General features: G+C 42.9%; 2 protein-coding genes across 2 annotated transcripts in view; one reads left to right on the forward strand and one right to left on the reverse strand.

Moving 5' to 3' along the window:
* The window catches only part of GNA14 (G protein subunit alpha 14), a 228435-nt gene that overhangs the window by 154600 nt on the left and 59362 nt on the right, over nucleotides 1-14473 (reverse strand). The window lies entirely within an intron of this gene.
* LOC129044199 (nuclear transport factor 2-like) lies at nucleotides 2700-3084 on the forward strand. The gene is given in 2 exon segments (XM_054501917.1): nucleotides 2700-2903; nucleotides 2905-3084. Coding segments are annotated over 2 exon segments (384 nt in total).

Raw genomic sequence — 14473 nt, forward strand, 5'->3', positions numbered from 1 at the left:
GACTTCTATTCACCAAAGAGACTTTCAAGAGCCAGTTTACCATCAACACATGGAGAATCATTTTAGTATAGCCTCCTTAAACTTCTGATATTCCCCATCTGCAGATTAAACACTCTGAGAACCTTCCTGTTTACTGACCACTTTCAATGAGGGCTCTGTAAAATCGAGAAGGAGGATGATAGAAGGAGTTGCAGGAAGTACTTTGGAATTGCTCTTCCCATCAAATGGCCTCAAAACTTGTTCTCCCAGTAGTCATGTTTTTTTTAAGGAAGCGAACAAAGAAATCATAAATACTCCTATCTCACCATTTAAGAGTTAGTATTACTGCAGTATGAAGATACTCATCATCAGAACCCACAGACAATAGGTCAAGGGTTGTGGAGTGAAACCATGAATGATCATGGCAACAAGATTAAGTCTTGGCCAGGCGCAGTGGCTCATGCCTGTAATCCTAGCACCTTGGGAGGCTGAGGCGGGCAGATCACGAGGTCAAGAGATCGAGACCATCCTAGCCAACATGGTGAAACCCCGTCTCTACTAAAAAAATACAAAAATTAGCTGGGCGCGGTGGCGCACGCCTGTAGTCCCAGCTACTCAGAAGGCTAAGGCAGTAGAATTGCTTGAACCCGGTAGGCAGAGGTTGTAGTGAGCCAAGATCGTGCCATTACACTCCAGCCTGGTGACAGAGTGAGACTCCGTCTCAAACAAAACAAAAACAAACAAACTAAAAGATTAAGTCTTGCTTGCCTTTTATCTGAGGATCATTGGGCCTGCCCTGCATCATTGGGCCTGCCCTGCATCAGTGGCCCTGTGATTTCAGTCTCTCACATAACTCTAGAAAACTCTATTACATCTAGGGCGAATGACAGTTTTATATTGCTTGAAAAACTTGTTTAGAGCTTGCTTGATATTGTGCTTCCAATATGAGTCAACTATTGGAATAGATACAATATTGAAAAATATCAATCTGGAACTAGAAAAGGACATGTTTAGTCACAGGTTGCTACAACCTTGAGATATAGATGAGCACCATATGTCTGAAAACTCATAAAATTTAAAAAATTGAATGAAGATAAAGAAAATATTTTCATGCAAATCTTTTCATAGCCTTGGTTTAAAGACTGTCCTTGAAACATTTATCCCACTTAAAACCTTAACCTCATACTTCCCATATTGTAGTTTGGTTGAAACCTCATTTCCGCACAAATTTTGTCCCTATGAAGAGGTAGGCTTCAAATACAAGAGGATTCATTACTGGAAAAGGGAATGAACCAGCTGGGTAAGAGGGGCAGAGACTGTAAGTGCACCTAGAATACTGAGATCCAGTTCATTAACGATAAGGCCTTCCACTTGATGGGCATCCAAAACAGACTTGTGGGCCTAAACAATGCTGTGGCCCTTATCTCGGACTATAAGGTGATGCTGGCTATGATGTCTGGGCAACTGCTGGGCCACTGCCTCTGCTCTATTCTCCAGGCCATTTAGCCATGGGAGGCTGGCAGTAAGCTGCCCGAGATGGGATGACGATGTCTCTACCCAGGATCTCTGAGATCTAGGGCATCAGTCCCACCCTATGTCACACCCATAAAGTTGGAATACTGGAGCATGTGACTGGCTCTCAGGCACCGGGAACAAATAAGGGGTCTTCACTCTAAGGCTGGGCACAACTGAATGTGAAGGAGCAGAGCATGTGGAGTTGACAACTGTCTTCAGATGAGAAGACATTGCCAACAAACACCTCAACTATTCTCCCATACCCACAGGCTACTGGGAATAAATGCTCTCTGCAGGGCGGGTGTGCGTAGGGAAGGGGTTGCCTCAAGTCCTGCCTTTCCCCAACAATAGACAAAGATTTGGAACCAGAGACCAGCTGCTTATCCGAGCTGATACTGGTTCTGGTTTCATGATCAGTCAATGACCCTGAGGCACATTCTTTTAATTTCCCCAAAATCTAGTTGCTCCAGTTTTATAAAGTGATGTTAACTTTGCAAATTCAAAGGAAATCTTGATGTCTGCAAGTCCCTGGTCCTGGGCTTTTCACAGACCCATTGTTCTTCCTTCAGCCATTTAAGGTTACTTTCTATAGGCATGCCAAATAGACTCTACATTTCCCCCCAAATAGACATTTCAATGACAGTCTCACCAAGATGCAAAAATGGGCTCGATTTTGTTTCCTTTAGGTCTGCTGACTCATTTATTTAAGTCAATGGCAAGTCCTAACTTGTTCAATTGTGAAGTGCTTGGACAGAAATTACTGCTATTATAAGAGTGAGTTTTTACACTTTCCAGTGATGCCCCTTCCTTGCCATCAATCCCCTTGCTAGGTGATTCATTTCTATTCTTCTCCACATTCCTCTTGGGAGCACACTTGAATCTAGTCATTTATTCATTCAAAATCTATTAAGAACCTATTATGAACCAGGGTTTTGGGAATTTTTGCCTTCTTCTGGCAATTTTTAGGTGGGTTGGAAATATTCCTGGCCCACCTGTAGCTTCCTTCCATTCTCATTTAATATATAGCACATAACTAGGGTGACTGTATGTCCTGGTTTGTCTGGAACAGTCCTAGTTTGTGCCCATTATGCAAGCATAACTCTCAATAGTGCCCACTTGGGTCATAAACCACACTGGGTTGTCGCTGCCACTGCCGCCATAGTGCTAGCCCCTTGAGTCTCTGCAAGGCCAGGTGATGCTCCAAAATGGGAGATAAGCTGATTTGGAAGCAGACTGAATCCAGCTTCATTCAACATTACTACCAGTTATTTGATAAAGATAGAGCCCAAATAGGTACAATTTACACTGATGCGTCAGGCCTTACGTGGGAAGGACAGCAATTCCAGGGGAAAGCTGCCATTGTGGAGAAGTTGTCTAGCCTTCTGTTCCAGAAAATCCAGTACAACATCAAAGGCACAGGACCATTAGCCCACACTAGATAGCTGCATCATCAGCATGGTTGTGGGTGAGCTTAAGATAGATGAAGACCCCATCATCGGGTTCCACCAGACATTCCTATTAAAGAATATCAGTGAAGCCTGGGTTTGCACCCATGACATGTTCAGGCTTGCCCTGCTCAACTTTGGCTGACCTCCTGTCAGCCAGGCACTCACACTGTTTCCTCCTCGCTCCTCTTCCCAATACTATTCGTACTCCTCCAGATGCTCCAAATATCATACACAAATGAGCAGGGCCACGATGGGAGTGTGCACAGTGTGCTGCTGCCACCAAGGTGTTGTGCATGATGTTTGGATGCTAGACTAGTTGCATCTGATGAGAGAAGTTTGTATTGTACCAGTGCATACCTCAGTAATACATGTGCATGCAAGTAATACAAAAGGTAATCTTTTAAAAGAATCTACTGACGAGTTGCTCTAGTAACCCAAAGAAGTGAAGGAGAAAGCAGCTGCCTCACTGCCCAGACATTGATTTCTTCAGAAGTTTCAATGCTTAAAGATACAATAAAGGCACACACACACACAAAATAGTGCCCACCTTTACTCAGACTATATCAGTTTGAATTATAAATGACTTGGTCACCCTAAAGATAACTAGATCTATCTGCAGTTCTCATAGACTTCATGCAGGGTGTGTTAATGGGCAGGGGGATGTGGGAGTGGAAGGAGTCCCATTTACAGGGCCCTCATGAAACCTTAGTTATGCGCTAGGCTGAGACAGGCTGCAAGAGGAAACCATGAAGCTTGCTGCCATCTTGTAAGAATTATGTTTGGAATCAGTTCTTTTCAGAGGGAGCTAACAGAGAGGTTGACAGCATAGAGTCCATAGCCAGAACTCCTGGCACTACCATTTCCTAGCTATGGGCAAATCTTCTAACCTCTCTGTGCCCTGGTTTCCTCATACGTAAAATGAAGATAATCATAGTACCTATATCAGGTGGTTGTAAAGATAACATGAATCAATGTACCTGGTACATCCAAACTGCTATGACATGTTTTCTGCCACAAATGATTACCCTGGATTCAGATCCAAGTCTGAGACAACTACACAGTGGCTGGACACAAGGGAGGTCAACTTTCAAGGGAATTTTGGTGCAAAAGACTCTGGTTCAGACATTGGTAAAATTACCCCAATCGGATCCTTTCAGGAAGTAAATGCTTGATAAACAAGGCAGGTCACTGAAGTTGTATCTCAAGTTTGGCCCAGTCACAGAATCCTTAGGACCCAGGGTAGCTGAATGCCCAGAAGAAACAATCATCCATTCCACATTCCTGTGGATGCTTCTTATCATCTCTCATCATCCAACTTCATCTGTTGGTGGCTGTCCTCTGCCACCTTAAATAAATACAGGGAGGACGGGCCAAGCTTGATTCACAGAGGAAGAGGTGCATGAAAAATCTGGAACCTCAGAACCTTGACATCAACAGGAAGCTTCCTATTCTGAACTCTTAAATTGAAACCCTTCTCTTCAATCACAACTTCAGATCAATCCAGCTCCCCGAAGCTCATAAACACCTTGGGCTCCTTGGAGCCTCCATTGTTTCACAAATTATTTTTTCTCCATTTTCAGTTTCTTTCGTCCACAACCTGGATCATGCATCCTATCATTGTAATGCCCTCTCAGCAACACTTTACTTTCACCTCCCAGTATTTGTCCACCCAAGGCACGAAAGCTTCCAATCCTGGATTGATCCCACTTGGTTCAAGAAAACCCCAAAGGAACTGCAGGATATTTTAGGTTTGTGCTGCTACTCAGTTATAAGTTCACAACTTCAGTGGGCCCTCAGTAGTGTGCTTTCCTTTCTGTGGTCTAACTCACTAGCCTTCCCTCTTCATCCCTATCCTCTACAACTTTACCAACCTCTCCCCCTCCCCTACTGCTTTCCACCAGGCATGTAAACCTTGTTTGAGAAACACTGACCACCAGGATAGAGTCCAATCTCCTTAACTGCTGTCCACCTGCCTCCCCTGAGATCTTGTCCATTACCTTGAACTTATAGTTTGCCATCACTCAATGACAATTTGCATGCCCACTTTGCATAAGTGGTTATATCTATCTGAATTTTTTTCACTTCTCTCCAGTCCACCAGATAAATATTTCTGAACTTTTCAAATACAACTCCCTTCACTCCCTCATCCCAGCTGCCACAAGATTTAATCATTTGTTCCAGTCATATGACTTGACACCTCCTGTCATCGGTCTGACATACAGACTGATAGCAGGCAATCACAGATACATTGTGCAACAACTTCTGTTGTTGCCCATGTATCTGTGATTGCCTAACATGGGTCTGTATATCTGTATTTGCCACAAGACATCGAGCTCTGTAAAGTCAAGGGCCTGGTCTTGCTCATCTTTCTCTGCTCAGGGAACTGGGAAGTCTCCAGAAGACACTCAAAAACCATTGACTGATTAATGGAAACCTCACTCTGACTGGCAAGGCTTGATTTTCACACCTGTACCCAGCTATGTTGAATCAAGATCCCCAGTGATGAACGCAGTGCTAGCACCTGCAATTGTCGGTCAAACTGCAAATATAATAGAAGGCAGTGCTCAGAGACTTCCCAGCAGCACTCACTGCTGCAAAGCTCAGAGGTCTTGGGATAGGCACAAGAACTTCACCCTATCTCTAATTGGGCTAATTCTCCCGAACAAATGAGATAACACAGTCTTTGTTTTCTGAATCTGATCAGGAAATGCAAGCCAGACATTAAAGACTGAGTTCAGGTATAAGGGGCTGGGAGCAGAGAAGAAAACAATCAAGGAAGACAAGAAAGCATTAAATTTACACCCGAGGTCATGAGAGCTTCAGCTAAAAAGGCAGATAAATGGCAGGCAGCTGGGAAATGTGGAAAAGCTCTGGCAACAGAAAACCCCAATTCAAGGAATCTGGACTCCTGTGACTCCAGATTCCAAAACAAAGGATTTCTCTGCAAGTTCATGAAGTTCCAGTTTACTGGTTTTGTTTTATGTTCTCCTTGATTAAGAGGTTGGGACTTTTTAAAACTCTTTTCAGATGTTCTGTTTGACTCTTTACTGAACTACTTCTGAGTGTATGTGTGAGAGATGCTAAACAGCCTAACTCCTCTGTCTACAAGCTTGAGATGAGATCCCCATCATCTCCTCTCCAAGCTTTCAGCCCTCTAACCGACTCCCCCACTCCAAAAAATCCTTGATCAGCCCCTAAACTAATGTTTCTAAAACTTTTCTGTGCATACCACCTGGGCATCTTGTTAAAAATGCAGAGTCTGTCTCAGTATGTCCGGGGTGTGGTCTGCAAGTCAGCATTTCTAACACACCCCCAGCCAAAGCCATTGCCTCAGGTCGGAGGACCATTGCTGGAGTAGCAAGGTTCTACCCCTCCACTAGTGGACCCAAAAGCTGTCACCCAAGGGACAAACACGATGCTCCATTGATCTGCAGGAATAAAGTATCTGAATTTTAGGTTATATTTGTCTAAAAATATAAAATCTCAACAAACACAGCTAACCTCACTTGGTCTGTCAGATGACCTCCCAACAGAGAATGTGTGAAAAGGAATACTGAGACAAGGGCAAAAATAAAATTCTGCAACTCAGAGCAGTAGACAGCAGTGGACTCATTTGTTCATTCCCATTCAGTTTACCGCTTAAACAGTGCCAAGAAACTACAAAAGGTAACATTAAGAATCTACCTCTACCATTCAAAGGTGGTCTAGCAGTTCAAAATGATAATAACGATTATTTGGAATACAGGCTTATAGTCATCTTTAATGATGACCTTGATCGTATATTGCATCTGAAAATAGTATATGCTTATGATTTTAAAGTAATAATCCCCAATTTGAAGAGTACATATGCAAACATTATTTTACTGATGGGGTGTGCAATCAGTTTGGAGACCACTGTCCTATACCACCTGCTTGCCTTTCCTTTCACCAGAGAATAAACATCCCTAGCCTCCACCCTCCCAACCCATCCTGTCTCCAGTCCTGTGACGTACCCCCCACCCCCCCAACCAATATTTCAGCTGAAGTGGTAGCAGGAAAAGCCAGCAAGCCCAAACTCAGATGATGCCAAGGGGCAGGGAGGTGTTACAGGAAAGTGGTCCAGATCCAGACCCCAGGAAAGGGTTGTTGGATCTCATGCAAGAAAGAATTCAGGGTGAGTCTGTAGAGTAAAGTGAAAGCAAGTTTATTAAGAAAGTAAAGGAATGAAAGAATGGCTACTCCATAGACAGAGCAGCCTCAAGGGCTGCTGGTTGCCCATTTTTATGGTTATTTCTTGATTATATACTAAATAAGGGGTGAGTTATCCATGCCTCCCCTTTTCAGACCATATAAGGTAACTTCCTGACATTGCCATGGCATTTGTAAACTGTCATGGAGCTGGTGGAAGTGTAGCCATGAGGACAATCAGAGGTCACTCATGGCTATCTTGGTTTTGGTGGGATTTGGCCGGCTTCTTTACTGCAACTTGTTTTATCAGCAAGGTCTTTATGACCTGTATCTTGTGCCAATCTCCTATCTCATCCTGTGACTTAGAATGCCAAATCATGTGGGAATGCAGCCCAGTAGGTTTCAGCCTCATTTCAGCCGGCTCCTATTCAAGATGGAGTTGTTCTGGTTCACACGCCTCTGACAGAGGGATCACAGAATCTTAAAGAGGGAAGAGTGCGTATGAGACCAGAATATGCCACCCCAAAATATGACCATAGGAGACCAGAATATTCCATCCCAAAATATGCCTTTTAGGCATAAGAATTATTTTGAGCTGATTATTTTGAGAAACTACAGACACAGAAGTTCCAAGCAGAGTTGAAGTTTCCTTTTGTAAGGGAAATTTATATCTACAAAGAAAATCTCCATTTGTAAGGGTGTCTCCCTCTCTGTACCAGGAAGAGAAGGATGACTCACTATAGTCTCTTATCAGTGAAGAAGGCACAACTTAAAGTTGCATAACAAACCTTACCCTTCTTTACCATGCTTTTCCTGGGTAGCTCCCCATAACTGGACTTCCCCCAACACCCTTGTGACCATTTCTCTGACCATTACTCCAATGGCATGATTCCAGCCTCCTAGCTCTCATCTCTGAATGTGACCTGCTTTGCCTATATGCCTCTGTAGGTATGCAGCACAAAGTGGAACTCCTCACCTAAAGTGTGGTATGACCAGCACAGAACAGCACAGGATTATCACCTCCCTTTTCTCAGATAGTATACCTCTACTAATATAGCCTGTGATGTCTATCAAATAAATCCCCTAAATGTTTTCATTGGTGCTTGTCCCCTGCTACATCTTCCTCATTCATAATTCCAGATTTCCCTCTTGGGCTGCGGGAGGTTTTTAGACCTTTATGTTGTTAGATTTCATTTATTATTATTTAGTATTACCTTCTTTTGCCTGTAATTATTGCTTTTGCCTTCCCAAAATGTTTGCCCTTCTGTCTGTAACAGTATTTCTATTTATTTTCCAGGCAGTCTTAGTGGTGCTAACAATCAAGTGGCTTGCCTTGTTCTGACCTGAGTGTTCTGAGTGTTCGCCAAACACTCCCCAGGCTACAACAGCCGCGCTCCCCTCTGAAATCAGGACACAAGAATTGAAAGAAACTGGAACAGATACATCACTTACTCCTGGCATCCAGAACCCCAGAGCATCTTTCCCACAAATTGGTTATAACAAATTACCACAAACTCAGTGGCTTAAAAGAACACCAATTAGGGGTCTAGCATCCAAAATATATAAAGAGCTCTTTTTTCATACATATCCATAATATATAAAGACCTCTCACAACAACAAAAAGATAACCGGCCCAATTTTTAAAAAAGGTCAAAAAAATGGAGAGTTCCTCAAAAAAGATATATAGTCAACAAGCACATGAAAAAATGCTTGACATCATTAGTCATTAGAGAAATGCAAATACAATTCAGAGTGAGGTGCTACTTCACTCCCACTAATGAAGTGGCATAGTTGTCTGGGGTAAATACCCGAGGTTTGTTGTCCCACACCAAGGGAATCAAGGACACGGACACTCAAGAAGTAAGTTTAAGAGCAGAGGCTTAATAGGCAAAAGAAAGAGAACAGCTCTCTCTCCTGCAGACAGAGGGGCGGCCAAGTGGGCCCTCTAGTCGGTGGCAAAGTGCACGGAGTTTTACAGATGAGATTAAGGAGGCGGTGTCTGATTTACATAGGGCCCAAAAATTGGTTGGACCAGGTGTGTCATTTACATAATGCGTGAAGAAGCTGGCCACCCCACCCTAACCTTTTATTATGCAGATGGGTTCTCTACCTGGCCAGCGCCATGTTGCCTGTTCCTTTACGGTACCCGTAGTTGACGGAAAAAGGAAGATGGAACCTCCCTGTTGAACATGCCTGGTCCCCCAGGTAGCACTTTCCTATTGTACAGCTGCAGGCATTCACCCGTGCAAGCTTCCAACTTGCTTACCTATATGTCTGCAGCTCGATTTTACAGGCTGGTTTTTTTTTTTTTTTTTTATAGAAAAGAAATGATTTGGGGGCTGCTTTTTATTAAAGGAAAACCTTACTAAGGACTCTCTTACCTTCACTATCTGACTAAATAATTTCTTTCTAGCTCCTGTATCATTTGGATAGATACTTAAAAGAAAAGAAAAGAACAAGTGTTGATGAGGATGTGGAGAATTGGAAACCTTATGCATTCCAGTTATTTGGTGGGAATGTAAAATGGTTCAGCTGTTATGGAAAATAGTTTGGCAGTTTCTCAAAAAGTTAAACATAGAATTACCACATGACCCAGCAATTCCACTTCTAAGCATATATACCTCCAATACTGAAAGCAGGTACTCAAATTAGTATCTATACTCACATGTTCATAGCAGCACCAGTCACAATAGCCAAAATGTAGAAACAGCCCAAATATCTATCAATTGATGAATAGCTAAAGTTATTGTGGTATTTATATACAATGGAATATTATTCAGCCATAAAAGGAATGAGGTACTGGCACATGCTACAACATGGGTGAACTTTAAAATATTTGCTAAGCAAAAGAAGCCAGAAGATGCAAAAGTCACATATTATAAGATTGGATTTCTATGAAATATCAGGAGTGACAGAACACAGATTGGTGGTTATCTGGGGGAGGTGGGACAAAGGGATGGGGAGTGAATGCCTAGTATGTATGGAGTTTCTTTCTGGGCTGATGAAAATGTTTTGGACCTAGATAGAGTGTTTGCCTAGTACTGTGAATGTACTAAATGCCGCTAAATTGTTTGCTTTAAAATGGTTGCTTTTATTTAGTGAATTTCACTGCAATTGAAACACATGCACACAAGCACACATATACACACACGAATTTATTCTCTTGTAGTTCTGGATTTCAAAAATCCTAAAACCTAGGGGTTGGAGGGCTCTGTTCCTTCTGCAGGCTCTAGGGGATGCTTCATTCCATGCCTTTTTCTGGATACCAAGGGCCATCTGCCTTCCTTGGCTTTGGCCCCTTACTCTATCTTCAAAGCCAGCAGTGATTTCAAATTCCTGTCTCAGTGATGTCTGCTTCAGTCATCACATCGTCTTCTCTGACTCTGGCCCTCCTGCATCCCTTATTATAAGGACCCTTGTATTACATTGGTTCTACCTGAATAGTCAAGAACACTCTCACGATTTCAAGATCCTAATCCCATCTGCAAAGTCCCTTTTGCCATGTCAAGTAACATATTCACAGTTTTCAGGGATTCAGAGGTGGACATCTTTGGGGAGCTATCACTCCATCCACCACACCCTGACATCCCTTCAGTGAACTCCTTTTCTTCCTTCAGTTAGCCAGTGTCTGTTGCTTGCAACCACAGAACATTAATTGATAAATATTTCCTGCTTTTCAGCACTGTATTTTGAATGAAGAATGTGAAAGTAACAAGCAGGACTTGGTGATTTCTTGATCCTAATGGAGAATGACTATGGAAATCTGTAGGAATTTCACATTTAGCACAATGCTTTCCCCAGGAGCAAGGAAGCCTGGAGAGCAGATGCTTAGGAAGTGTCTGACAGCTGAATGAGTCACGCGGTGAGAAGAGAAGGAAAGTTTAAAGCCTTTAATCAGAGGATATAGAAGCAGGGATAAGACTGAACAGAGAGGAGCGAGGAAGCAGGAAAATGTATTTCATATAAAAATCTAAGTTAGAAGGCAGGTTAGCACACATAGCATAAAAGTTGCTAATCACCCTTCTTTGTCAGGTGACACCCTCCTACTGTCAAGCCTGAATCTGAGTCAGAGGTCACCTCAGCCCCAGGAAGTCCTTCCGATGTTCCCAGACAGAATTAACAGCTTTCTCTGTTCCACAAATATATACTGGGTGCTTACTGTGTTGCCCTGAACACATGCAGTCGCAGAAAATTCTTCAAAAGAAGGAACCTGCTTTTGCCACTGTCTAAAAGTGCCTGGGACACATTGGGGGTTCACATGCTAGCCACATTTTTAAAAGCCATGGGCCAGCACAGCTAAAAAGAACTGTTTGTTTGCTTTAGACATTCGCATTCAAAGCCATCTTTATTTATATTCCATTTCATACAGACCCTTCAATGTATTTTTAAAAATCAAACTTGGAATCACAGCACTTTTGTATGCCCCAGGAATCTATTATAGCTCAGTAACTTTTAGGACCAGTTTATGAAAACCTGGCATTGGTTTTCACAGGTGCATTTCTTGCAAGCCAAACTGGCCTGACAAGGAAATAAATGCTCACTTGCAGGGTCATTCTAGCTCTCTGGTGGGTCAGGCCACTTCATTTCCCAGAGCCTCTTAAGGAGGAAGCTATTTGACTTTCTGCCTCAAACAAACTGTGAGTATTACCAATTCCTTTGACTTTGACCTAGAAATTTTATTCATGCAAAATGGAGTGAGCTTGGTTTTTTTTTTTTTTTTTTTTGGGAAGTCAGGGTTCCTGGAAGAGCAGAGAACACTCTTTGTTTAATGTATCACCTTAGGGTTCAGACATCACTTATATTTCATTCTCAAAAGCCATCGCGTGAGTCAGCCCTGTCTTTACAGGTACTGTGTTTGTTGAAAGGGGAGAGGACTGTTTGCTCATCCAGGGTGGAGAAACCTCAGAGTAGCTGGATATTGCCTTTTTCCTCCACCCTCGGGCTATGGCCTATAGTCAGTACACAGTGGGTAAACCGCAGGTTGCCTAAAGCAACCATGATAGCCAGAGTTGCCTGTAAAAGCACATTGTCATTTGGATGGCAACACTGGATTTTAATTATGACCATCCAGAGTCACTGCCTTCCATACCAAGACCTTGACTTCCTAAAACAACACACTATAAACTACGTCTTTTATAATCAGGGAAACACCAAATATGAGTAAAATCAATGCCTCTTCTCCCCTAAAAGGATAAGGAAACCAGTACAAAGTCAGGTTTTTGTTTTGTTTTGAGATAGAGTCTTGCTCTGTCACCCAGGCTGGAGTGCAACCTCGGCCTCCCAGGTTCAAGTGATTCTCCTGCCTCAGCCTCCCGAGTAACTGGAACTACAGGTGCCTGCCACCACATCCGGCTAATTTTTGTATTTTTAGTAGAGACGGGGTTTCAACCACATTGGCCAGGCTGGTCTCAAAGTCCTGACTTCAGTGATCCACCCTGCTTGGCCTCCCAAAGTGCGGGGATTACAGGCATGAGCGACCTCACCCGGCCCCAAGTCAGTTCTAAGTTCAGCAAAGCTCCCCATCATTTTCCTAACCTTTGTGATCAAGTCCTAAGAAATTTCTTCCTATAAAATAAAGTTTATAGGCTAGGGCTTTGCACTGAAGGGGACTGATGTGTTCACATTCTTGAGGGAGTACAGGTAAGATTCACAACAAAACCAGCACAATCAACCTATAGACATACATGGTGAGAATAATTTCACATTATCTATGTGCCACAGAATTATTCTTCCTCTTTGCTTATCTGCTGCGAAAATGGCATGGCATGGCTACCAGGTGTCCCACATATTCCAGGACAGCCCTGATTTCTTGTATTCTTTCCTGCTGTCCCCCACATCTGCTCACTCTTGTCCAAGCCGTGTGAACCAGTGTCTGCTTCAGAATGAAGGGCAGATGTAGTGTAGCACAGGGCAAGAGAAGTAACCTTTTTGAAGACCCGTTCACTCATGGGACAAACAAAGGTAATACTTAGGTCACACATTAAAAAAAAATAAGATTATGACAAAGTTATTAGGAAGATACTATTACTTATTAATATAAGCATCCCACACATGAGCAAATTTTCAGAGAATTAAGAAATTCTAGAATTGAAGTGGATCTTAAATGCTTAGAAAAGCACAGGCCAAGCATCCAAATAGGTAAGGATGACATGTCACACACATTAGACATATTTTTATTTTAAAATTGGTATTACCACAGGCCAGAGCATAAATAATACACCAGACCTCTTTTGGGGGGCAAAAGATTCCACGTTCTTCTCTAGGAATAAAGAACCACGGGTCACAACCTTGAAAGACTCGGTAAACTTAAAGTCATCTCATTTTTAGTGATAGACAGTGAATGTCCAGGTTAATTTCCTCTTGCCCTCCAGGAAGGCAGACATTGCACTGAAATACTGCATTTTCAGGACGATCACACACTGTTTCCGAGCAGAATCATCCTGATCATACCCTTCCTACAGCAGGTGTTTTCCCTACTACATAGGCCTCCCAAAGTGCTGGGATTACAGGCATGAGCCACCACACCCAGCCTGCATCAAATTGCTTCTTGATATCAAGTTATCTTGGTTGAGTTGAAGGCTCCATCCTTGTCCACAAATCTTTGAGTATCTGGTGTGAAGTTACAGGAAGATAGAGTACTAGGATTTTTTAAAAAGAATAGACTTCTCTCTCGTTCTCTCTTCCTATTTTAAATCTGGGCACCAGAGGGGCCAACTATCCAGGCCTTAGAATCAAATGTCCCTGGACTCAAATTCTGGTCCCTCCCTCTCTAGCTGTATGATCCTAGGCGACTCCCATTAGACTTAATTTCCTCAGGCGTCCAATGAAGATAATTAACAATACCTACCTCTACCTTGGTTTGTTTGGGTGAGAAGCATAGTTCATGGAAAACATTCAGTACAGTAGTATGTCATATGGTAGCATAGTGCCTGGCTCTCTTTGATCAAACATGTCTCTTAGATTAGTCCAGATTATTGTTCTATCTGGTAAATCCACTCCCTGCTCAAAAACCTTTATTAGCTCTCCATTCTAACAGGATAATTTTAAACATCCCGTCTGGCACTCAAGGTCCTCTGACCTGCTTTCTAGATAGATTTCCCATAATACTTCTCATGCACCCAACAGCCTAGCTCTCTGTGAACCACTTGAGTTTCTTGTTCATGTCCAGCACTTTCTTTTTCTTTTTTTTTTTTTTTTTGAGATGGAGTCTCGCTCTGTCACCCAGGCTGGAGTGCAGTGGCGCGATCTCAGCTCACCGCAAGCTCCACCTCCCGGGTTCACGCCATTCTCCTGCCTCAGCCTCCCGAGTAGCTGGGACTACAGGCGCCCGCCACTATGCCCGGCTAATTTTTTGTATTTTTAGT

Source organism: Pongo pygmaeus, chromosome 13, assembly GCF_028885625.2.
Source record: "Pongo pygmaeus isolate AG05252 chromosome 13, NHGRI_mPonPyg2-v2.0_pri, whole genome shotgun sequence".
Lineage (NCBI taxonomy): Eukaryota > Metazoa > Chordata > Mammalia > Primates > Hominidae > Pongo > Pongo pygmaeus.